The sequence below is a fragment of the Callorhinchus milii genome, unplaced genomic scaffold (genome assembly GCF_018977255.1).
Source record: "Callorhinchus milii isolate IMCB2004 unplaced genomic scaffold, IMCB_Cmil_1.0 Scaffold20, whole genome shotgun sequence".
Classification (NCBI taxonomy): Eukaryota; Metazoa; Chordata; class Chondrichthyes; order Chimaeriformes; family Callorhinchidae; genus Callorhinchus; species Callorhinchus milii.
The window spans coordinates 3479728-3505963 of record NW_024704761.1 but is presented as its reverse complement, the minus strand read 5'-3'; the positions used below and the strand labels follow the sequence as shown (position 1 = coordinate 3505963).

The following is a 26236-nucleotide window of genomic DNA, read 5'->3' as shown; positions in this document are numbered from 1 at the left end:
CGTATACACATGCAAGAACAACTTGCATTTATATAGTGCCCCTCACGCAGGGGGTAGCGTCCCAGAGAGCTTGCCAGTAGGCTCAGCTAGTGTCCCAGAAAGCTTAAGGCAGGGACTCCAGTGCAGTGATGAAGGAAAACACGAGATTGTCAGAGATGTTGGGAGAAACCAATGATAGTGGTATGGAGAGGAGGAATAGCAGGTGGTGGGGGGTGGACAGGGCAGGGGTTATGGAGCAGACCAGGGAAGGCAGAGAGTTCTGAACTGCACGTAATATTCCAATTGTGCTTTCGGCAGCTGTTCACGCCAGGCAAGAGTAACTTCCAACACTTTATAGTCAAGGGGCAACCTCTGTCTGGCTTTGAATCGCTTTCCTCATGGTGGTTTGGGAATAATTTTAGTGAATACAAATCTGCCCCAAATGCATACCTCGCCTCAGCTACTGAGGACCTCTGCCCTCTCTTGTTCCAATGTGCATTACCTTGTGCGACCATCATTAAATTCCCATCACAGCTTCTCAGCTCACCTGATTAATTGGCTGGTTCCCACTTTCCCCGAAAGGGGCTTACGTCAATGTTAAATCACCTGCACCGACAACGATTGCGTCGGCAGCATTAAAGGGTTATCAATTTCTTCTTAAAGTAATTTATAAAATCATATGAACAGTGAGGCGTGTGAGGAGGGCTACAGAAAAGTTCCCTGTTGGAGCTTTGCCCATTTATTGGCGTCCCAGACCATGCACTAATCTCTTAGACATTTGTGAACCACTGTGACAATATGAAGCTTCAGGTAAGCCAGAGCAACCCATTTACATTTTCCTTAGTATGAATTCCTACTATTAGACACACCCTTATTATGCAATACTAAATAGATATTATCTCTTGTCTAACCCTATTATCGGGGTTATTGGCCTAATTAGTTCATAACCGTAATATAATAATCATGTCGTTGAGATTTCTCAAAGCGCTTCAGAATCTAATGTAGTGAATTGACTGTACTTTGTGGGCAAAACACGACAGCCAATTGCGCACAGCAGTGTCCCCTCAAAAGTTGTGGATTGAATGACCACATTATTATTATTTTTATGGAGGGATTATTACCCTACTGTCACTTGTTCCCCTGGCAAACCATAAGTACCAACATTTTATGTATTACGACTCCCGACTTAATTTAAGGCTTTAGGGTCATAGTACATAAAATGCTGACACTTATGGTTTGAGCAGAGCAAGCTGACGCACTTGTTTATTACAAGATGCAACTCTGCTGCATGCTCACACACCTAGTGTTTTATCCCCTTGTGAGTGGACTATCACACAATTTACATTCATACAGACACTAAGTTTTCATGTAAATCAGGCCCCAATCAGACTACATCATCCTCTAACAGTTTCTGCTACCTATGGGATGTAAATGACCTAAACACTACCATGCAAACAACAAAGGCAATATTCGAACTAATGTCAGTCTCCATTCAAATGAGTATTCAATTGAGTTTGCAGATTCCCTGGTCATGATGTGACCTCCGCCACAGTGGGAAGGGGGAAATACAGAACACCCCCCACCTTCCAGCCCGCACTGTGAAGCTATAATAATAATAATACAAAAGCTACACTATCTGGAACACTAGTTAATAATTTATACTGGAATTATAACAATAATCCTTGCAATTAATACAGCTTCTTTCACATCAGGAGGACATTCCATAGCACTTCACAGGATCAACTGTGAAACAGAGTAACTGTATTTGTAGGCGAATGCGGCAGCCAGTTTGCGCACAACAATGACAAACAGCCATGAAACAAGTGACCAATTTTATCTGGGGTACACCAAGAGAAACTCCCTTTTCTTTTCGAATTGTACAATGGGATCTTGAACGTTCACCTGAACAGGCAGACAGGACCTCAGTTTAACGTCTCATCCAAAGGATGGCATGACCGACAATGCAACACACCCCCAGCCTGCATTGTAGTGTTGTCTTATGTGAGTGTAAGGCTTGAGCTCACAACTTTCCGATTCAAAGGTGAGTCAGCCTGACACACTGTACCTAGAATGAACAAACTTTGTCAGGCGTCGGGAAGTTCAGAGGTCTGCATGCCCACGACAATCGGGCAACGCAGAATCTCCGAGTTATTTAATAGAGACGAACACCGTGCAATACTGAAACCAGTTGAAAGTCTTTTACAAATTCCATCACACTACAACATTACAAAAAAAACATAAGATACAAAAAAAACACAAGTTGAGGAAAATTACAGCACTTAAATGTAGAAAAATAAAAGCATTATTTAAGTTTGCTCGGTAGGTAAACAAACATACAGTATTGGATTTGAACAGGTCGAACCATAGTGAGTTACAGAGCAGAATGAAACATTAATTTAATGTTATTCTATTAGTGTTCATACACATGCCGAATGGAATCACGTCCGTGAACACTGCAAGTAGCAACTTGTCCGGCACAGCACCTGGGCCATGGTTGCTCTCACTTGCCCAGAATTTGTTCCCTCTGTTGTTCAAGCAGTGCTTCAAGGTGGTCTGCTCTTTTCAGCGCTGCCTGAAACACAGAAGATGAAAGGAGATGCAGACCCACACACACGCACAACCCCCTTAAATCCCCAAAACAATGATGTTAATAATAAAAAACACACGCATGGAATAAGGAAATGTGCCTAAGGTTTCACCCTGCCCGGGTGTGGAACCCAGATCCTGTTGCCCATGAGGCGAGCATGCTAACCCCTGTGCTATCGGACTCCACAAAGTAACTGGCGGGGCCGAAGGACAATGCAATGCAAGAAGATTGTGCGTGTCTGTGTGTGAATGTGCATGCGTGTGTGAGTCTGTGCTCCCACTGGAGCTCGCTATCCCAATTCTTCCTCCGTTATGCCTGTTCCTTCATTGGAGCTCTTTCCTCTAATCCCCATGGTGTTTATGTTGATGCTAGTAGCTCCCATCCCTTGGTGACNTTTTTTGGTCAGCCGGACGCCCGACACTTGCGGAAACCCATCGCCATTGCTTAAGAGTATCCAAACCAAGCTGAGAATTCCATGCATCTGACTTATGCGTGGAAATTCCAGAGATAACTTGCTGGAATGGAATGCGTACTCTCTAGCTCCCTCTCTTTGGTGACAGACAGAGAATCTGGCTCAAGAACGTAGGAAACCAGGATGTCGCTTCTGGTTTCCTGAGGAATAATTTTCTCTGGAAACCACGGCGAGAGGGTTTCGTTTATATTAACAAGACTGTTTTTAACAAAGACTCACTTCGTGTTGTTTGCGAAGGTTGCTCACAGCTTCCTCCTTCTTTACAATAGCAGCTTTGACCCTGCATTAAAATCAGAAGAAGTTACAAGCATGCACGCACGTGGGAGCAAAGAGCACAGAGGGACAGGAGGAGCTCATTCAGCCCCTCGAGATTGTCCTGCCATTCCATTAGTTCATGGCTGATCTGAACCTCCACTCCATTTACCCACCTTTGCTCCTTATCTCCTTTATATTGAAGGAATTATTATTCCCAGAAAAGTGATTCGCCAGTCGACTAACAACCAGGTTTCTACCGACTGCTAGGTGAACAGAGGTATGTGGAGTTCGGAAACGTGCCCAATATTTCGTCCTGCTGGGAATCAAACCCAGGTTCTCTCGCTTGCGAGGCGAGAGCACTAACCACTGAGCTACAGGACTCGAGAATGTTAACAATTCTGCCCCCACCCTCTGGAAATCCACCCCACAGTCCCTCTACCTTGCCCCCTCCCAAGACCCATCTTAAGGCCCTCCTCTTCGACCGTGCTTTCGATCACCCTCCTTCACCCCCTGCCGTCCACCCTCCCTGATCCCGTCTCCCAACTTGAGTCCGAAACACTGATTGTCCAGCGCCTTGGGACGTCCTCCCAACGTGAAAGGCGCCACACAAATGTCATTTTGTTGTTATTATTGTTGTTTTTATAATAGGTTCTTCACCTCACCTCTTGTGGACCTCCTCCAGCTCCTCTTCCTTCTCTCTCGTGACACGTTCCACCTCCAGTCGATGCCGCGCCCTCCCCTCAGACATCTCCGTCTTCAGCCGCTTGTTCTCTTCTTCGGTCATCACCAACCGGTCGGCAAACTCCTGACGAATCACCTCGGCTAGACTGTTCCTCTCTTCCGTCAGACGGTCTTTGATCTGCATTTACCCCCCGCCACCCCAAAAAAAAAACCTTAATTGTAACACTTCCTTTAGTTCCAACCCCCCCCCACCCCCACCACTTTGCGCCTGCCACCCCCCACCCACCCCCCCCACCATCCAGTTCAAAGACAGATCTTCATTTGGTTGATTTCTAAATATTTCAATATTTTTCCCCGCTCCCTGGAATTCCTCTCCAGGCTGCAAGACCATGTTTTTTTGCCCTTCTTTAAAATTTAAGATCGCTCGTAAAATTCATTCTCAAATTTAAGAATCTTTTTATTGTTCTGTTCTGGGACACTGCCCTGCGTGAGGGGTGCTTTACAAATGCAAGTTGTTGTTGTGGTGGTTGTTGTTCTTTCCCTCTTAAAAAAAAGTAAACAGTTTCCCGAATCCGTTCCCGGTGACGACGACCACCTGCATTTATATAGCGCCCTTCACCCCGGGGCAATATCTCGGAGCGTTTGACGTTGTGACGACAAACAACAGCATCCACACCGTTACCTTTCTGATATCTTCCACCTCCTGCTCCTTCTGTCGGAACAATCCCTGGAAGCGCGCGTTCTCCCCCTCGCTCTCCATCAGCCGTGCCCGGAGCTCGTTGTAGCGTTCCTGCAGGGCCCGCTCCGAGCGTTCCAGATCCCGGAATTCCGATTCGTACTTCTCACGGACCCGTTTAATCCTCCAGGCAAAACAGTCAGGGCTTAGTGCACATGTGCGTGTGGGAATGGTCTGGGTTTTAAGATGGCTATTAACGGGATTTCCCATCACAGTGACACATTACCTTGAATCACTGAAGAGAATCCCAATTGCGAATGGGGTTTGGGGGGAGTGGGAGGATTTTTCTAATGTTGTGGGTGCTTCTTGAGAGATTAATTCTTCCAACAAAAAAAAAGGAAAATCATCAAACAACTGAACAAAGCCCCGTTGCTCTCTCTCACCTGTTCTCCGCGACCCTCTCACATTCATCCTTGGAGGTGCTGGTCTCTTCCTCCAGCCGCTGGATGACCAGCTCGATCTCTCTGTCCCGACCCCTGCGAAGCTCCTCTTTTAATTCCCGTTCCCGAGTGAGCAGCCAAGCCTCCTGGAAAACGGGAACAAATGACAAGAGGTGTCAGCAGTGGTGCTGAGAGGTGCCTCCCCACCATCCCCCCCACCCACTGCCCGGCTCAGTTATAAGATTGGGCAAAATTATGCAAACCCCTCGGTCTCCATTCCGCCATTCTATTCGATCATGGCTGATCTGCACCTCAACCCCATATAATCCGCCTTTGCTCCACATCCCTTGATACAAAAAAAATCCATTCACCTCAATCTTGAAAAATTCAATGGATCCAGCATCCATAGCCTTTTGGGCGATGCAGAGAGAGAGTTCCGGATTCCACCCACATTGTGTGAAAAAGTGCTTCCTGATTACAAAAAGCTGGACGAGGCAATTGAACCGAGTAAATCAAGCAATGAGCGGTCACGAACATGGGTTCCCATCTCTCCAGCACAGTTCCTTTTTAAACTAATAACTACAGCCTCCGAAACTTGGCTAACCACACAAAACCACAGGTTCCCCTCTGCGGCACTACAATAATAATTACCTGTTTCTTCATGAAATTCTCCTCCCAGGCTTGCTTCTCAATGTCAAGCCGCTCCTTCAGGGATCGGCTTTCCACCTGTATAAATGAGCACCCAACACGATGAAGACATCTCTGGGGATGGGTCTGTGCGTGTGTGTGTGTGACAAAATAGACACTACACTTGACAGTACATTTTTAGTAAAGAACTTCGACACTACTAAGCATGGATTGAATTCAAGGCTCATTTTAGATCAAGTATAATGACCCAACAATGGGGAGGTGGTGGGGGTGGAAATGATCTTACCTGATGCCTTCTCTCTTGCTCTTCTTTAGTCTTGTCAAACTCCTCTCTCAGGGCTTTGGTTGCCAGTGAGCAGTTACTCTCCAGCTGCCGTCGAAGTTCCTCCAGTTCTGCCCTTTGGCTTCGATACAGAAAATAAATCGGCTTTAAAACTAGCGTAGTGGTTAGCGCGCTCACCTCACCAGCGAGGGGACCCGGTATCGGGCGAAACCTGAGGCAAGTTTCTTTATTCCACATGCCTCTCCACACTCCAGCAGTAAGTAGAAACCCAGGTGTTAGTCGACTGGCGGAACACTTTCTGGGGGGGATTACCCCCACCAAAAAAAAATCCCTCAAAAATTGGTTACTCACTCCACGACTGTTTTTGGGACACTGCTGTACGCAATTGTGCTGCTGCGTTTTGCCCACAAAATACACAGTCACTCCATCTAACAGTAAGTCCTATAAAGCGCTTTGAGAAGTCTTCCAACATGATAAGGCGCTATACGAATACAAGGATTATTATTATTGTTGTAGTATTTTGGGTCATTGCTGAGCGCAAAAAGGCTACTTAGAGGAGATGCCACACTTGTTGGACGTTAGGTAATTGCAGGCTGTGATATTGGTCTCACCGAACTGCGTTCTGATTGAGACGTTCCTTCTCTTCCGCCACCTCAGCATACAGCCTCCTCCGCTGCTTCTGCAGCGAATGCTCCTCCTGTTCCAGCTGCTTCTCGTACCTGTGGCGAGTGGACAGCAACCGGGTGAGTAACTGAGCCGCCCCCTCCCATTCCTTCTCTCCGTTCCACCCACCGTTGAAACGACCACTTAATATTGCTTAATACGCACCGCTCCCTAACTTTGTAAGAGCATCTGCAATCACCTCGGGTGTTTGAAGACCATTTTCTCAACCATAAAACCATGAACAAATATGTAGAAGACGTCGTCCTGCAGTCGAGTCTGGCTTGAGCCCAACCCGCCTACGCCTGGCTCTGAGGCAATGAGAATGCTACATATTGAGCCAGGCTTCAGAGCATTCACAGCATCTCAAACCCACAAAACCAGGCATTGGGCATTGAACTAAATCAGAAATTTGTTTATCTTCAAAATTCCAAGGATTATATAATTATAATAATCTTTGCATTTCTGTTCCATTCCAACAATCGATCCCTGGAATTTCCACATGTGGGTGGGCTGCATGGAATTCTCAGTTGGGTTCAGATACTCTTAAGCATGGTGATGGGTTTCCACGTATGTCAGAAACCCGGCTGAACCTCCGAAAACAACGACTTCGACGACAGTTTTTATACTAACCTCTGCCTGGCCAACTCCCGCTCCCTCTGACACAGTTCCTCCTTCTCTCGCTCCAACTGTTCTCTCAACTCTTCCGTCTGTCGCACGTAACGCTGAGCCGCTCTCTCGTCGGACTGCAGGAGCTCAGCCTCGTGCAGCGCTCTCAGCTTCTTGATCTCCTGCTTCTGTTTTGCAATCAGCTTCTGGATCTCTGGCTCCAGGCCTGGGTGGAAATAGACCATTTTATCTGCGTTTGATTCTGTTCCATTCCTGGCTATTGGTGGAGACGTTAAACGTGCCAAATTGGATGCCGCTTTTGCTTAGAACGTGCTCCACTTCACAGTACAATCCCGAAAGCCTTTGAGATGTCACATATGGCATTCTTCATGTAATAATAATATCAGTAATCATAATCTTTGCATTTCATATGGTGCTTTGGATAGCTAAGTGCTTCACAGGAATTTACTGTGAAGTGGACTGACTTCATTTTCTTAGAAAATGCGGCAGACAATCTGCACACAGCAACATCCACACGAATAGCCATGAACTGAGTGACTAATTTTATTTGGAGGATTGTTGGCCAGGACACCAGGGAGGGTGAAACTCTCTTCTCTTTTCCAATCGCCTGTAGGATCATTAACGTCTACCTGAACAAATATTATCCTCATTATAGGGCAATTACACTCTATTAAAATAAATAATCCGATTCAGCAAAATGCCCAAACACAACAGTCACTGTTTATTACCATTAACATTAAACGCAGGAGTATAAAGAGGATTGTGTAACCCCACCAGTTGTCGTTAGCTGCCCAATTTAAAGACGAGTGCAGTTTCAGCGCCTCCCTGCACGGACATGCCACACAATACATCCGTTTTTAAGACCCCCGGTTTTACCTTTCACAGTTATCTCCTTGATTTTCTTTGTTTTCTCGTCTATCCATTTCTCTCTGCGTACTTTCTCCGTGGCGCTCATCACTTCTTTTAACTTCTTGATTTCCTGTGAACAGAAAAAAAATCAGGTAGGCGGTGTGGGCTAGTAGCAATAACGAGGGGAGACCCGCTGGCAAAACACACGCAACATGCATGCACAAGGCGAATAGAAACTCAAGACTTCTGTTCGCCACATCTACCCTTGAATAAGAAATAAAACATTTGTTTATAAAAGAGAGAGCGTACATAAAGACAGTCTCGAGCAGCTGTCCAGCCAAAAGTTTGAGCGCCTTGGGACGTCCTCCCGACGTGAAAGGCGCTATACACGTGTCATTTGTTGTTGTTGTTGAGAGAAATTAAGAATACAAGGATAATGAGACAGCATTACCTCACAGAGTGGCGTTAGAATGTGCCAAACCTCGTCACGAAAGGAAAAGACGAAGGAGATAACAGAAAAGTTGAAAAGTTAATGGCCACAGAAGCAAAGAACAGCGATTCACTAATCTAGTGATGTTTTAAAAGAGAGAGAGAAATAAATCCACAAACAATCAATCATTTTCTCCATCAACAAGCCATCATTGTTTTGACACGAACTGAAACAAAAGGCATAATGCAAATACCAAAAGCAAAAAAAAACTTCAACACACAGAAAGCCTTTCATGCAAGGTGCAGTATATTGCTCTGGGATCAATTTTTACTTGTAAAGAAACAGTCTTTGCGTTGCAGTATTCAATCATTGGAACAGTGACTCAATACATACGAGAATAATAGTACTTTAATTTGATACAGGTGTAGTGTATCATGGTCTGCTACCCCCAACTCTCTCTCTTCCCCTCTCCCCACCCCCAAGCTTTGGGAAAGCTTGCCAGACAGAGATATCAATGCCAAGCTATGCTGTTTTAGCTGGTTAGACTCCTGTAGTTACCCCCAACGCATTCTGGGGTGCCCAAACCTTGGCTCTCGCCAACCTGCACTCAATACTTTCCAGAATTAGGTGAGCAGGATGTGTCCTTCTGGGGAGAGAGCGCGTATTCCATTCCACCAATCTATCTCTGGAATTTCCTTGTGTAGGTGGGACGCGTGGAATTCTCAGCTTGGTTTGAGTACCCTTAAGCATGGTGATGGGTTTCCGCATGTGTCAGACATCCGGTTGCCTTCCCCCCATAACTATCTCCCCCCTCCATATCTCCCTCATCCCCCCCCCTGACAGCCTGACCCTCTCACCAGTCCATGCTGTTCCTGAATCTGCTGGATCTTGGCCATGTATTTCTGATCCACAATCTTCAGTTCATTCACCATCGACTCGCACTTCTCACTCAGGCCTTTCTTGTCATCGATCAGCTGGAAACACCCAAGATCCGGAAAATCAGAACATACACACATATAGAAACAAATCTACTCCCTCCAGGGATACAGGGGTCTATCTTATGCAAATTTTAAAAAAGATACCTCAATTAATAATAATAATAACAATCCTTGTATTTGATAGCCTTGGCTCTTGCCAACCTGTGCCTAATACTTTCCGGGATTAGTTAAACAGGGAGCGAATTCGTGTTCCAATCCAACAATCTATCTCTGAAATTTCCATGTGTAGGTGATGGGTTTCCTTGTGTGTCGGATACCTGCCTGGCTGACCAAAGAAAGAGGGAAAGAAAATGGATGATGTGTACAAATTGGTTGCCTGCAAATACGCAGAGCCAGGTCCAATACAGAGCCACAAAGTGACTGACCAACTTTCTCTGGATCTGATCTGCAGTAGAGACAAGCACATCACCATTTTGTTTTGGAGTCAAACAGGTCACTGAAACCCATTACTGTGCTTAAGAATATCAAAACCAGACTGTGCTCCTTGTCGGCCACGTACCCATGGAAATTCTTTCATTTGGAATGGAATGCGGATTCTCACTCCCCCTCTCTTTCTCGCTCTCCCCAGAGGGACGCACCCTGCTTGCCCAATCATGGAGACTATTAGGCAAAGGTTGTTAATCATAGCCCAAGGCTTGGGGCCCCGCAATTAAAAGTAACATATAATATAATAATCCTTGTATTTGATATTGCACCTCATCGCATCTTTGAGACGTCTCAAAGTGCTTCACAGAGTATACTGTAAAGTGAATTGACTGTACGTCTGGTGGGCGAAACGCAGCAGCCAATTGTGCACAGCAGTATCCCGCAAACAGTTGTGCACTGAATGACCAAATTTTTTTAGGGATTACTACCCCCAGGCAAGTGATCCGCCAATCAAATAGCAACTGGGTCCCTATTTGCTGCTAGGTAAGCAGAGGCGTGTGGTGTAAGGAAACTTTCCTAAGGTTTCACCCCGACCGGCAATCAAATTTGCTCTCAAGGTGAATGCTCTGACTACTTAGCCGCAGGACTCTGCAGGTAATAACCTCATCATTTTTAAGTGAAGTGTTCCAGGCAGAATAAAAATAATTCTTGCATTTGATATAGGGTTTTTCACGTTTTCTAGACATCTCAAAGCGCTTCACAGAATAGACTGTAAAGTGAATTGACCATATGTTTGTGGGTGAAACGCAGCAGCCAATTGTTCACAGAAGTGTTCCGCAAACAATCGTGGATTGAAGTGACCAATGTTATTATTGTTTTTTTTCCCTCGAAGAGGCGAGGGCTCTAACCACTGAGCTATGGGACTCCCAGAATCCAACCCAGTGCTATGGAAGTATAGTTATAATTCATTTTTATAAAACATATCCCTCACAGGCAAGAGATCCTCACACAGAATAATAGGGAAAACAAGCCAAACCAGTTATTTCACAGAGCTAATTTATGTTGCCAGGAGCACCAATTACGCAACAGGTATTACAGGTTTCACAAAAATGTGATAACTCATCATAAACTTTGTTTGGCAAAGAAAAACAATACAATGGAGTGGGGCATGCAACACTGAAAGACCTCCTAAAAACCCACCGCTTTGCTCGTACCCATGGTAATCGCCCCACCTATTTCTCCTGCCCACCCTGCTCAGGCTCACTGTTTCTGTACAGCCGGCTGCTGTTACCCTGTATGAAAAGTGCTAACCAAATGCAAGCTCTCGTTGTTAATAATTAATATGATTTTGCACTCGATAGAGCGCCTTGTCGCATAGTTAAACATCTCAAAACCCTTCACAGCGTTTTTTTCTGTGAACTGTAGTGACTGTCATTTTTAGGTGTGAAGGAAGTGTGGTGGTCCTAGCTGGACAAGCAGCAAGAAAGCTCGACAGACAATGATATCAATAGCAACCTATGCGTTTGTAGCTGGTTAGAACTCCAGCAATTACCCCAATGCACACTCTTGGGTCCCCCAAGCCTTGGCTCTTGCCAACCTGTGCCTAATACTTTCGGGAATTAGGTAAGCAGGATGCGTTCCTCCAGGTGAGAGAGCATCCATTCCATTCCAACAATCTATCTCTAGAATTTCCATGTGTAGGTGGCATACATGGAATTCTCAGGTGGGTTTGGAAACTCTTAAGCACAGTGATGGCTTTCCACATGTGTCAGACACCCACACGGCTGACCAAAAAAAAAGGAAGAATGGTTGCTCATTCCCAATCCGGAAGTGGGTTTCACCTGGTCGATGAAAGCAAGGTGGCGTTGGATTGTGGCTTCATACTGTTCCTTCTGCAGCCTGAGCTGGTATTTCATTTCCTTCTCCGTCTCTTTGACGTGCCTCACCGTCAATTCCCTCTGCTGGTTCTGCCGAGATAAAGAGTGGACAAAATACCGCTCGTCACATCACCATACATCCTGTGAAGTACTTTCCGACATCCGCCCAACGTGACGAGGTGCTATAATCAAACAAAAGGCGCATTGTTATGTTACAGCGCTTCGAGATAGGAGATGTGAGTCAAGATGCTACCCTGAGTGAAGGGTGCTATATAAATATAATTTGTTGTTACCTACAATTACATGGCAATCCAGACTGCTACCCAGGCCCAGAGACATGTTATAATAGAATAATAATCCTTGCAATTGATACAGCACCTTATCACGTCTTCGAGGCAACTCAAAGCACTTCACAGAATACACTGTGAAGTGAATTGACTCTTTATTTTGTGGGTGAAACCTTGTAACCACAGAGTGAAGCAGACCGCCATTACTTACCAAAGCTGTCTGTAACATGCTCATGGCTCGCTTCTTTTCTTCTAGCTCCAGTTTTAGTCTCATCATTGAGCTGGTCACCTCAGTTGCCACGGCCGAAGCTTGCTCCAGGTGAGCCAGCTCCTCTTCGGACAGCAGCGCCTAAACCGTAGGGAATCATCAGCAACAATTTTAAATAATAATAACAATAATAATCCTTGCATTTGATATAACATCTTATCACGCCATTGAGGAGTCTCAAAGCGCTTCACAGAATATATGTCCTGTAGCCTAGTGGTTAGAGCACTCGCCTCGTGAGCGAGAGGACCTGGGTTCGATTCCCAGCCAGGGCGAAACCTTGGGCAAGTTTCCCTACTCAATCCACGGCTGTTTGTGGGACACTACTGTGTGCAATTAACTGCCGCGTATCGCTTTGCAGTATATTCTGTGAAGTGCTTTGAGACGACTCAAAGACGTGATAAGGCGCTATCACAAATGCGAGGATTATTGTTAAAAAAACAGGTTTGGTAGCTGTGGAGACGTCCTGAAGAGATTGTGTGTCATGTGTCGGGCTGACCTCTCGGGGCGCTGCCGAGGCAGCAGAGTGAGGCCGCTCCTGCTCCGATCTCTCCATCTCGTCCAGGAAGCTCATGATGCTCTGGAGCTTGGCCTCCGACAGCAGAGTGCCAGCCTCCGGCAGCCCCGGGACCAGCTCGATCTTTCCCAAACGCTCCAGGTTATCGGCGGTCAAGGACGTGGAGTCTGTGTCCTGCGGAGAAAGAAGACGGTCAGATCGGGCTCCCCACCCTTCGAGCACAGGGAAGCATCACAGCTTCTCCTCAGTTTTCCCCCCCTTTAAGTTTGTGAAGGGAATCGAAAGGTTGTTCAATTATTTGGTTTGTACTTCTTTGGGAGCCCGGGTTGGGGTGGGGAAAGAATGAGGCGGAAACGAAACAAACAGCAGGGGACAAAGTGAATGAAGGTTCTATCACTAATGATATTAATAATTTGCACTTGACATAATGCCTCATCATGTCGTTGAGTCGTCTCAAAGCGCTTCACGCAATATATACTGTAAAGTGTAGTGACCGTGTCTTTTGCGGGCGAAACGTAATGGTAGGGTGTGCAGAGTGAAGAATAGACCAAAATCAGAAGATAGAGTGCAGGCAGAGGACTAAAGCTAGAATAATAAGAAATAATAATAATAATCTTTGCCTTTGGTGTAGAATTTTTGCATTGGGAGAACGTCCCAAAGCGCTTCACATACTTTACTGTGAAGTGACTGTTATTTGATGACGAACAATGGTAAGGCGCTATATCAAATGCCAAGATTATTATTGTTATAAAGAAAGTGAGGAGACAGCAATGGACCACACTTGTTCGCGCTATATCAAATATCCTGGTAGCCAACACCTCCTAGTGGCTGGTTGTAAATAAAACTGGTGAAAACGTCTAAGTATTACATGGGTCAGGAGCAGAAACCTGGGATCCAACAAGTTGCAGATAGACTACTGTTGTTTTCAGTAATGATTTCCCTGTGATTATTGGTGAATCTGTAGCTTAAAACTTCTTGCTTTCGGTCACCTTTCCCCTCCTCAACCCCCATCATCTCCCACCCCCGGCTCGCCCATCCAGGGTTGTTAAGCTGCTTTGAGACGTCCTCCCGATGTGAAAAGTGCTGCAAAAATGTATGTCCTATTGTCATCCCATTACAATCAGTCACTGGTTGAACACAGACCCCTAGTGTCATCAATTGATTGAAAAAGTCCTTATTTTATTTAAAACTTAAAAAATTCAATGATATCTTCATTTCTAGGTGTTCAAAAGTGTATTACCCCTCTGGAACTCCATCCTGGAGCCCCTTGCCTGCCTTACCACATATTCAAGACTGAGGTTGATAGATTTCTAAAGGATAGAGGGATTATGGGGATAGGGCGGGTAAATTGAATTAGGTTAGAAAATCAGCCATGATCTTATTAAATGGCGGGGCAGGCTCGAGGGGCCAAATGGCCTACTCCTGCTCCTACGTCTTATGGTCTTGCCTTCACCCTTGCCTCCTTCAAGGGCCGTTTCAAGACCTGCCGGGGTGAAAGGTGCTAAACGTGTGTTATTTGTTACTGTTAAAAACAGTCACTACAGGGTTACCTCATCGATCCAGGCATATTTATCCTTGTAGCTGACCTTCGGCTCGGGAAGCAGTTCAGGCTCTTCCTCCAGCAGTTTGAGGGTGTCCAGCACATCGCTCAGGGTGGGCCTGGACTGGTTCAGGCCTGACGCTGCCACCTCCTGTTCCTCGGCTAATGACAGGGCCTCGGAGGCTCTCTGCATTGCAACAACAACAAACAATAATAATCCTTGCATTTGACCCAGCGCCTTATCATGTCATCGAGGCGTCTCAAAGCGCTTCACAGGATATACTGTAAAGTGCAGTGATTGTATTTGATGGACCAAACGCGGCAGTCAATTGCGCACAGCAGTGTCCCACAAACAGTCATGGATTGAAATCTCCAATTTTATTATTGTTTTTTTTCCCCTCGAGGGAAAGGAAACTTGCCCAATGTTTCGTCCTGGGAATTGAACCCAGGTCTCACGCTTGGGAGGCGAGTGCTCTAATCACTAAGCTGCAGGACTCCCAGAAATACAACCCAGGGCTATGGAAGTACAGCTATAACTGTCTAATTTTTAGGTGTAAAGGAAGTGTGGTGGGGTGGTCCCAGCTGGACAAGCAGCAAGAAAGCTTGACTGACAATGATATCAATAGCAACCTATGCGTTTTTAGCTGGTTAGACTCCAGCAATTACCCCAACGCACACTCTGGGGTCCCCCCAAGCTTTGGCTCTTGCCAACCTGTGCCTAATACTTTTGGGAATTAGGTAAGCAGGATGCGTTCCTCCAGGTGAGAGAGCACCCATTCCATTCCAACAATCTATCTCTAGAAGTTTCATGTGTAGGTGGCATACATGGAACTCTCAGTTGGGTTTGGAAACTCTTAAGCACAGTGATGGCTTTCCACATGTGTCAGAGCGCTAGACAGTGGCAGAGCAGGATGCCCAACCAGGGGGTGGGGGAGGTGAAGAGGAAGGCACCAGTTGAAGAGGAAGGTCTTCAGACATGACCTGAACATGGGGAAGTGGGGACAAGATGGAGAGATTGAGTGAGTGTTCCAGAGTTTCAGGGCATAGTGGCTGAAAGCATATATAAAGCATACCTGGAGTTCCTCGTCAGCCCTGACACATGGCCCAGGTGGACTTGCAGCTCTGTGGTTAGTGTGAGCCTCTGGATCTGTAGCTGAATTAAGAGGAAGAAAAAGAAAAAGGGAAAATGGGAATTAGTGGCTTACTTTAGTGGGTAGCAGAGATAGCAGGGAGCGAGACCGCGGAGCACCTTGAACGCGAGGACGAGGATTTTGAACTCTATCCCCTGGGGGATGGGGAGCCAGTGGAGCCGGGCGAAGGTGGGGGTGATGGGGGTCACGGAGTCTGGTGCGGAAGAGGACACAAGCTGCCGAGTTCTGGATGAACTGCAGCTTGTGGAGGGAAGAGTTGGGAAGGCCGACAAGCAGGGAGTTGGTGTAGTTGAGCCTGGTTGTAATAAATGAGTGGGTGAGAGTTCCAGATCTAGCACCAGCTCCCACCTGCATTCTTTGAGTTGACTTGGCTTTTGGCTGGAACGGTATTGTTCGCGGACGCAGAGCGGACAGGCTTTCTCTTCCCAATCTTCCCTTTCTCCCTCAGCAGAGCCAGCTCCTCCTCGCTGATTCTCTTCACCGCGGCTGCCTTCTCAGCCCGTTTCTGCTGGAGTTCCTGTCACGAAAACGATGAGCGGAATTTACTTCTCATTTCTAATGCAAAGGCAACTCGTTGGGCCTCAAAGATCCTGGGGTACGATTCAAAGAAGAGGAGGGAGTTTCTCCCGGTTGGTGTCCCGGCAAAATAAAAGCGCTTCACAGAATATACTGTAAAGAGAATTGACTGTACATTTTTATGGGCGAAACACAGCAGTCAATTGCTTGAAGTAGTGTCCCACAGACAGTGGTGGATTGTTATTATTTATTTTGAAAAGGTTATTAGCCCCGGAAAAGCAATCCTCCAATAGACTAACAACCGCGTTCCTACTTACTGCTACAGGCGGTTGGAGTATGGAAACTGGCCTAAGGTTTCGCCCCGGCTGGGAATCAAACCCGAGTTCTCTCGCTTGCGGGACGAATGCTGCTCTATGAGATTCCACAATACAATCGAGTTTTGTTTCCATGAGGAGGTGGGGGGACATTACCTGGATAGCAGCCTTCCTGGCCTGGCGGGCTTTCTCTTCTCGGATTTTCTTCCTCTCCTCGCNTTTTTTCCTCTGATGCTCGGCTGCAGCTCCTTCATCTAACATCTCTCGTTCCCTCTCCTGACAGAAAAATGTCAGCAATGAACCAGATTGTTCCAGCAGCAAGGCTGCAACGCTGAAGTTAACCAACTGCGCCACAAGAGGGAAGAAATGCCACCTGGGTCTTGTCTGCCCCTTATTTCCCCCCCCAAGGCTCAACTGATGCACTTAGACTTTGAGCTATGTGGAAGCAGAAGTCGATTCGCTTGACCCCTCCCTTTGCCTCCTTCAAGACCCTCTTTGACCGTGCCTTCAGTCACCCTTCCACTCCCACCTTCCTTGCCCTCCACCTCTCCTGTTCCCAACACCCCTCCCACCTCCCCAGCTCAGGTCCAAATCCTTGACTGTCTGCCTCCTTGGGATGTTCCCCCCGCCACATAAAAGGCTCTGTGTAAATGTAATTGCTGGTGCCTGCTGGAGCAAACTACGCTCAAGAAACTTGCGCAAATCCTGCACAGCTCAGTTTAAATACGAGACGTTCCCTACGATTGCTCAACCGTCTTGAAAACATTGCAAACAAGCACCTGTTTCTTCACAGACAGCATTCGTCTCAGGGCGGCTTCGCTCGCTCTACGTCTGTGGATGTGGCGTCTGTACCAGCGCTGAATAGTTACTGCGGCGAGGTTCACCTGTTCTATAAATCTATCCGGAGAGGGAGGAAAGAAGGGAGGAGAGGAGTGAAGGGTGAAGGAAAGGGAGTGGGGTGGGGGGGGAGGGGGAAGAACAAAAAGAGTGAAATGTATTTAGAAAGTTTGCAAAAGTTTGCCCATTTCCCAAACAGACCTTATATATGCACACACACAATAACATAAACATAATCCTTGCATTCGATATAGCACCTTATCATATCGTTGAGACGTCCCAAAACGCTTCACAGAATATATTGGTAAAGTGGATTGAAGGTGTATTTTAATTTAATAATAGGAAGGCTAATATTAAGAGTCTCGCCGGGCACAACAAAGATACAGAAAGTCAAACCTAGAGAAAAAAAAAACGCTCCTCTGCATCTTCGAAGCAAAGCTGCTCATTAAAGCACTACAGATTGTGGCTTTCTACAAAACACCAGGAAGTAAAGAAACCAATTCCTACATAAAAATCTATGCATACCCAATATCGGGGTGGGAGATATCTGGATTAGCGTTCTGCATCAGTTGAGTAAAATCCCTTCTATCATTAAGGTTTGAGTACTGGACTCTAGAGATGGCAAAAACACACACAGTATTTAGAAACAACTTTTGGACCCGAGTTTCTTTTGACATCTAGGTAGGACGTGCGGTGCAGATAAACACAACACCATTGGAGGGCACCACTGTGCGGTGCTAAACAAAATCGGTTCATCTCTTCTGAAAACTTTCCAAGCTCCATTTCAAAACAAGTGCAACATATTGACACTGTGGCTTCGGGAACAAATTACACAGAGGGTAGGGGGAGAAAGGAAAGAGGGTGGAAGGGGTATGTAACAGGAAGGCTTATATTAGAGTCTCGCTGGGGGCAAAATGGGGCTTGAAGAGTCAAATTGAGAAGAGTCACAGAATTGGATCCAGCAAAAATGCCAATAAAACAAAATCTATAGGTGTAAAGAACGTCAACAACACATTGTTCAGTAAAATTGGTCCCTTTGTGTGCAGGGTGAATCAAAAGTCCTTACTCGTAAAAGTTTTTAGATTATTAATCATGTTTTGTTTTCAAAAAACAACATTCACAGAGAGTGTGCAGCTGTTACAGGAGATGTCTTTCAGCACATTCATGAAAGTTTTTTGTCACCGAATTGATATGTGTAATCGTCTACACAGCCTACAGTTTGAACATATCATATAGATCTACGAGCTAGGAATTTTGATTCACGCTGATTAAAATAAAACTTCTCTGCCTTCAGTTCAAGGCCATGGAGATGGATGAATTGTGTCCCCAGTGAAGGAATTGCTCTCCCTTCCACACTGCGCGGGTTTAGAGTTCTCGTCAACGCCAGGGCTCAGGCTGGCATCTTGCTGCTTCGCAAAGGTTCAAGAAAGATTGAAAGATTCACCTTTCAGCTTCCTCCTCAGTCACCTCCTTCCTTCTCAGCATACCACCAGTATTGTTCCTGGTCACCACGTTATTGCTGGAGAGGTTTTTCTGAGATTTCTTCAAGGAGCTTTGGTCCAGGCTGTTCTCGTCGTTGCTCGTCACCTTAATCATGTTACTAGGGAGAATGAGAAAGGAGGAGTGAAACAAGGTTACATTATCAGGATCCAAACAAAACAAGCGATCATTGACTCAAATCCTAATTGCAGCAACAAGGACAATGGGGAAAGAGTCTTTCCATCAAAGACTGGAAATGGTGCAAGTGATGCAATGAAACCACCTCTGAATGATGGTTGGGTCCCATCAGGAACCCTGATGAACTTACTTGAGGGATGTAGCCTTCTGGTTGGAGCTTTTGGGTGCCAACGGCTTCTCGCTGGTGGAGTAGTTGTTGTGCAGCATTGTGGTGACCGAGTTCCCAACGGCCCCCTTGTTACTTCTGTAAATAGCCACGAGAAAGTCGAGTCAACGTTCGCAACCGAGGAGCCCCACCAACACAGGCAGCCAGAAACACACAGAGGTTAGCAGTCAGTGCGATAAGGGAAACTGTACACACAGTAATCCTCACATCAGTCGCCTCAACTGGGACCATAACATTTAATACCGCTTACACAACATCCGGGTTGCAGGCAAACTGTGTAAATCATATAATTTGATCAATAATCTACACTGCGCATGTGCAATTCAAAGTGCAGGAGTAATGGAGGTCAGGGAGTGGAGTTACGAGTTAGGAGATGATTAATACAAGTAATGCAAAGAAATCTAAGTGGTTTTGCTAGGAAGCTGAATGGGACTCGAGTGATTGTACGACTTGCAATGTGTGAGGTTTTACTGTACTCTGCATCCTCGTTATCGGCAGAGATAGATCTACTAACCGGTTGTTGGCTGTAAAGTTGGCTGCCAATGACACACTGCTCTCCCTCTTCTTGGTGAAGACTGGTGTGTCTGTCGTGCTGGCACTGCGGGCTGTGGTAGGAGGTACGAAAACCCGAGGCTCCTCATCCTGCCATTGGGGAAGCGACCAAGAGAAGACAAGAAGAGGAGAGGGATATCGTACAGGTGACCAACATACATAGGAAAGCATTTAAATGACTTGGAAATTAATTACTGGCGTCAAAATTAGGAACAATTCGTCCTGGTTTCAATTTTATCATAAGGCTTGGGCTCCAGGAATAGGATTGGCAATTTTATAGCATCTTATTCTATCAAAATGATATTAAATAATAACTTTGCATTTGATATAACGCCTTATCACGTCGTTGAGATGTAACAAAGCGCTTCACAGGATATACTGTAAGGTGGAGTGACTGAGTATTTTGGGGGCGAAAGGCACATCTTTCTGACGCATTGATGAGAGAGGGCCTGGAAGATTACGCCTGCAGGCAATTACCAGAATGTTCCACGTGGTTTTCCTCTCCGGAGTAACCTTGCTCAGGCTGCACAGCTTCTTCCTTCCGCTGGCGGAGCTGTCGAATAAAGCCAAGAAGTCCTCCGTCCTCTCCTCACTGAGGAAACAGAGCAAGTAGCCGGCCGGTAAGTGCACATGGGCCGACAGGTCAGGATATCATTTGCACGATTCAATGCAGCCGGTAAGTGCAGGAGTAAGTGGAGGGAAAGGGGACCGGTGTTCCCAGTTGGGAGGCGATTAACACGACTAATGCAAAGTGGTTGCGATAGGAAACTGAATGAAACTCAGGCGAATCTCCAAGCCTTAACTCTTGCCGACCTGCGTCTTATACTTTCCAGAATTAGGTAAGTAGGAGGCATCCCGAGAGGGAAGGAGAGAGAGAGAGAGAGCGCACGCATTCCTTTCCAACAACCTACCTCTGGAATTTTCACATGTAGGTGGGATGCATAGAAATTTCAGTTTGGTTTCGATGCTCTTTAAAGCACGGGTTTCCGTGCGTGTCAGACACCCACCCAGCTGCACCCACACACCCCCCGCCCCACACAAAAAAGGATGACGTAGAAGATTATACGATTTATAAAGATAAGACTGATACGAGTTTTACTGCAATACCTTCCCACGCCGTTGCCTCGCTGGCTGACTTGTGTGGTGCTGTTGGAACGTCTCAGGTTGTTGATTGCACGGGAAGTACTGGCAGAGAGGTTACCGAGACTAGTCTCGCCCTAGAAACAGGGGAAACAGCACGGTTAACATCACTGCGGAAATGTGGGATCTTATACACAATGCAGGTGGGTGGGGGGAGGTGGAGAGAGAAGGATAGGGGAAGGAAAGAGGTCTCGCCCTCTCCCTTGCCTCCTTCAAGGCCTTCCTATTTGCCCATGACTTTGGTCCTCTTCCCTCATCCACTCCAACCCCCACCTTGCCGTCCACCCTTCTCTGATCCCAACCCGCAGCTCGGATGCAAAGCCCTTGTTGTTCCATCCAGCACCTTGGGACATCCTCCCGACGTGTAATAAATGTAATTTGTTGTTGTCGATCCACTTTACCATATATTCTGTGAGGTACTATGAGACGTCTCAACGATGTGATAAGGCGCTATATCAAATGCAAGTATCATCATTATTAAGTCTCTCTCATCCAAAATGACAACTCCTTTCCCCCCCCCAACCCACCCCCAGAGCTCCTCCACACCTTCACTTACCAGAACGTTCCTCTTGGGTTTCTTCTCCAAAGCCACGGATGTGGAACGGGAGAGGATCTTGGCGGGCGAGGCACTGCTGGGACGCTTAGACACCAGTAGCTGAGACCCCGTGAGGCTGAGATCTAGCTCATCACCCAGGAACGAGGAGCAGCTCTGTGCAGTGTTCATCGTGGACGCACATTAACACGTACGCACACACACAACCTGGAGAGGCAGAGAGAAACTTTTTTAAAACAAATATTTGCTCACTCAATCCACGACTTGTTTGTGGGACAATTGTGGATTTGGCTGCCGCGTTTTGCCCACAAAATACACAGTCGGTTCACTTTACAGTGTCTCTTGTGAAGCGCTTTGACAACACCGAGACGATGTGATAAGGCCCCATATCAAACGCAAGGAATATTATTATTATTATCCCAGGCACCTCAGGGGAGGTGGAAAAGGAGAAAGGTTAAAAAAAAACCATCAGCAGCTGCCTCCTCTCCTAGGGTCCAAAAAAAAATCAACTCCCTTCAACATTGCCTCTTTAAATCTCTCATTTCCCTGCTCAGGTGGTACACAGCTATCACAAAACAACAGGAGCAACCACAGCAACAACAGCAACCGCAGCAACAACAGCAACCGCAGCAACAACAGCAACCGCAGCAACAACAGCAACCGCAGCAACAGCAACAACCACAACAACAACAGCAACCGCAGCAACAGCAACAACCACAGCAACAGCAACAACCACAGCAACAACAACAACCACAGCAACAACAGCAACCGCAGCAACAGCAACAACCACAGCAACAGCAACAACCACAGCAACAACAGCAACCGCAGCAACAGCAACAACCACAACAACAACAACAACAACAGCAGCAACAGCAACAACCACAGCAACAACAGCAACCGCAGCAACAGCAACAACCACAACAACAACAACAACAACAACAGCAGCAACCACAACAGCTTGCATATTTATCTGGCGCCCTTCACATCGTGGAACGTCTCAGAAACGCTGGAAAAACACAAGCCACGAATCGCCCCGCAGTCAACATTAACCACTACTTGCATTTATACAGCGCCCTTCGTGCATTTATATAGTGTCCCCTGAGCGCTTCCAAAACTTTGCAGTCAAAACAGCACGAAACCCCAAGCCGTTTTCCCCGCAAAATACAGTCAATTCACTTTACTGTGTATCCTGCGAAGCGCTTTGAGACGTCTCCACGACGTGATAAGGTGCTATATCGAAGGCAAGGAGTATTATTATATTATTATATTGTTATTATATTATTATTGTCTCCTTCTCGGGTGCTGGAGAAGGCAGCAGAGACAGCTCGAAAATCAAGGAGCCTGTAGACATGCAACCTCCTCTGAAACTATTATTGTTATGTGTGTGGGGCTGGGGATGGGGGGGGGGGGGAATAGGGCTGGGGGTGGGGGAGGGGGGGGGGGGGTGAGGGCAAGGAGGAAAACGTCTGATTTTAAGCCAATTGCCCCTAAAAAAGTGTCCCATAAATAATAAGAGGCCACAACAGTTCCAGACTCTTTTCAGGTTCAATCCCAGAGCATTTCCTTCCCCCCCACGTTACCATAGGCAACGTCGCTAACAGTGACAGGAGCTGTGGCGTCTCAACACCCCCCCCCACACCCCCACACAAACCCCCCCACCCCCCCCCCCCACACCCCCACACACCCCCCCACACACCCCCACACACACATCCCCCCACCCCCCTCACCCCCCCACACACCCCCCACACCCCTCACACCCCCCCCACACCCCTCACCCCCCCCCCACCCACACACACCCCCACCCACACACACACACACCCCCACCCACACACACACACACACACACACCCCCCACCAAAGAGAAACCCGAGGAAAGAAGACATCAAAGCTTAAAAGACTCTGTCAACAAACCAAAACAGGGCAGAAAATCAGTCTCGAACCCCCACCCCCCCCATCTTCGAGAGAGAGGGGGAGAGGGAGAGAGGGAGAGGGGGAGGGGGGGGGAGAGGGAGAGGGGGAGAGGGGGGGAGAGAGGGAGAGGGGGGGAGAGAGGGAGAGGGGGAGGGGAGAGGGAGAGGGGAGAGGGGGGAAAGGAAAATGCCATTTTCATCCAAATTTAAATGGTTTTGAACCATTTAAACTCAAATCACACAAAGACACACATATACATATAAAAACCACACAAACATACACAGATATACACACACACACATAGATATATACAATAGTATTCTCGGTGGTGCTTTGTAACAATGTTACCCACTCTCTGCTACGTTGTATCTTCGAGAGATACATTATATCACACTATTTATATTATGTTATTAGATGTTATTCCCTTTTTAAAAATATATGACACTGTTGGGCCTTTGATACAACCTTCCCCTCTCCCCCCTTACCCTGTATCCTTCGAGAGATGCAATCCCATGACACTATTTATATCACAGATGAGGTTCCCCCCCCCACCCCCCAACCCCCCACCCACCCCAACCCCCACCCCAACACCCCAACCCCCCACCCACCCCAACACCCCCCACCCACCCCAACACCCACCCCACCCCCCCCACCCACCCCCACCCCAACACCCCCCACCCCCCCAACACCTACCCACCCAACACCCCCCACCCACCCCTAACACCACCCCACCCCAATCCCCAACCCCCACCCATCCCAATCCCCCATCCACACCCCAACACTCCCCCATCCACACCCCAACACCCCCCCATCCACACCCCAACACCCCCCCACCCACCCCCTAACACCCCCCCACCCCAATCCCCAACTCCCACCCACCCCAATCCCCCACCCACACCCCCACCAATCCCACACCCCCACCAATCCCACACCCCACCAATCCCACACCCCACCAATCCCCACCCACACCCCAACCCCCACCCCAACACACCCCAATCCCCCAACCACACCCCAACACCCACCCCCAACACCCACCCCCCCAACCCCGCCCCCCCACACCCCCAACCCCTTAAACATCAGATGTATTCCCGGTGCCGGTGCTGTGTTACCGCCTTACCCGCTCTCTCCCCCCCACCACCGCCTCTCCGGTGTGTGTCTCTTCGAGGAGAGGGCGTCAGAGGGACACAAAGTCACCCCCAAAAAGAGGCCGCGACTGTGTGTGTGTGTGTGAGAGTGAGAGAGAGAGTGAGAGAGAGTGGAGTGGATTTGGAGTTTTTAACGCGAGTCCTCTTTCTCTGTTTTTTGTAATGGGAAGAAAGGCATAAAATGGCTAATAATAATAATAATTATTATTTTTTTTCTCTCTCTCTCTTTGCCCCTTATCCCCCCCCACACCCCCCCACACCCCCACCTCCAGCCCCGGGATGGGTTCAATGGCCCAAACCCCGTTGTCAATGGCTCTCTTTCTCTCTCTCTCTCTCTCACTGAGCAACACACCGCGCAACCTAACTTGAACGGGGGTGGGCGGGGCTACGGGGTCGGGGGGGCGGTCCCCTTCTCGCCCTCTCTCATTGGTCGCCCGCTCCGCCGCGCCGTCACCGGCGCGCTTTCCCATTGGCCGCTCGTCCCTGCCCATCACGCTGCTGACTCGCGCCAGCACGCTAGGTTGAGCGCCACAGCCTTCATCATCATCATCATAAGAATAGTAATAGTAATAATAATAATACTGGCGTTTGATACACTACTACTACTCCTTTACCATTGGGGTTGAGACGTCTGACAGCGCTTCGCAGAATACTAATAATAATTATGGGACGTCCTCCCGACGTGAAAAGCGCTATATCAAATGCAAGGATTATTATTATTATTATTAGTATTATTCCTCGCATTTGATACAGCGCTTTTCACGTCTTCTCGATGGCTCAGAGCGCTTCACGGAATAGACCGTTAAAAGTGAATCGACTGCATATACTTGCGGGCGAACGCGGCAGCCGATTGCGCACAGCGGCGTCTGTCCCACAAACGGTCGCGGATTGAAAATGACCAATTTATGATTGGTTTTGGAGGGATAATAATAATAATAATCCTTGCATTTGATATAGCGCTTTTCACGTCGGGAGGACGTCCCAAAGCGCTTCACAGAACACACTGTAAAGTGAATTGACTGTATATTTGTGGGCGAACGCGGCAGCCAATTGCGCACAGCAATGTCCCACAAACAGTCGTAGATTGAAAATGACCAATTTATTATTGTTTTTGGTTTTGGAGGGATTATTATTAGGCTCTGTGTGGAGTAAGGAAACTTGCCCAAGGTTTCGCCCTCTGCCTGGAATTGAACTCAGGTCTCTCACTTGCAAAGCGAGTGCTCTAACCACTGAGCTACAGGACTCCACTTGGACTACAGGATGGTTATTAGGCTGCGTGTGGAGTAAGGAAACTTGCCCAAGGTTTGGCCCGGACCTGCCTGGAATTGAACGCCGGTCTCTCGCTTGCGAAGCGAGTGCTCTAACTAACCGCTGAGCTACAGGACTCCACAAGCTCCAGGCTGGCCTGGGCTCAGCCGTGTCGCCTTCACACCAACAGTCTTCACCCAGTCCCAGAATGGTGACCTTTTTCCAATTGCTCTTCTCCCAAAAGGATTCCTTCCTGTACCTCTTTACCAAATATTTTTTACCAATTTTCTTTTAAAAAAAGGAATAAATTCCATGTTTTGATGTATTCTTGTGGAAAGAAGGTCCCTTTGAGGCTAATTATATGCTCATATATTATGATCTGCAATATATTAAATAACTCATGTAATATATACATATATTTACATGGTTAGCCTCCCCACTTACTGAAGGCAGGAGCTGGTACGGTCAAGTATATAGGGTTTTCTCCTATTACATGTTGTTCCAAGCAACCATCAGGTTGTCATCAAAGCAACACAGAATTACTAATAAAGCACAGAAATAACTTCACACAGGCCCACAGTTTAAA

General features: G+C 47.2%; 1 protein-coding gene and 1 non-coding gene across 4 annotated transcripts; one reads left to right on the top strand and one right to left on the bottom strand.

Annotated features, from left to right (window-relative positions):
• Window positions 1–2163: 2163 nt before the first annotated feature.
• Window positions 2164–24495, bottom strand: cep131 (centrosomal protein 131). Of its 3 annotated transcripts, XM_042342485.1 has the most exons (28): window positions 24375–24495; window positions 21350–21553; window positions 20761–20870; window positions 20131–20245; window positions 19616–19743; window positions 19066–19179; window positions 18703–18858; window positions 17784–17870; window positions 17201–17318; window positions 16578–16697; window positions 15940–16108; window positions 15514–15593; window positions 14451–14627; window positions 12883–13074; window positions 12330–12467; window positions 11796–11921; window positions 9448–9564; window positions 8612–8641; window positions 8188–8290; window positions 7315–7516; window positions 6633–6740; window positions 6025–6142; window positions 5742–5816; window positions 5094–5236; window positions 4657–4834; window positions 3956–4152; window positions 3258–3318; window positions 2164–2551 (listed from the first exon to the last, which is right to left on the bottom strand). In XM_042342485.1, exons 2-28 carry the CDS (start codon window positions 21515–21517, stop codon window positions 2480–2482), a joined length of 3402 nt encoding a protein of 1133 aa, XP_042198419.1. In that variant the 5' UTR covers window positions 21518–21553; window positions 24375–24495; the 3' UTR covers window positions 2164–2479. The 3 variants fall into 3 exon arrangements, with proteins under 3 accessions (XP_042198419.1, XP_042198420.1, XP_042198421.1); XM_042342486.1 differs by lacking the exon at window positions 8612–8641; XM_042342487.1 differs by lacking the exons at window positions 8612–8641; window positions 17784–17870.
• On the top strand, window positions 12586–12659 carry trnat-cgu. The gene has a single exon. It is a non-coding gene; the product is annotated as a tRNA-Thr (tRNA).
• Window positions 24496–26236: the final 1741 nt, after the last annotated feature.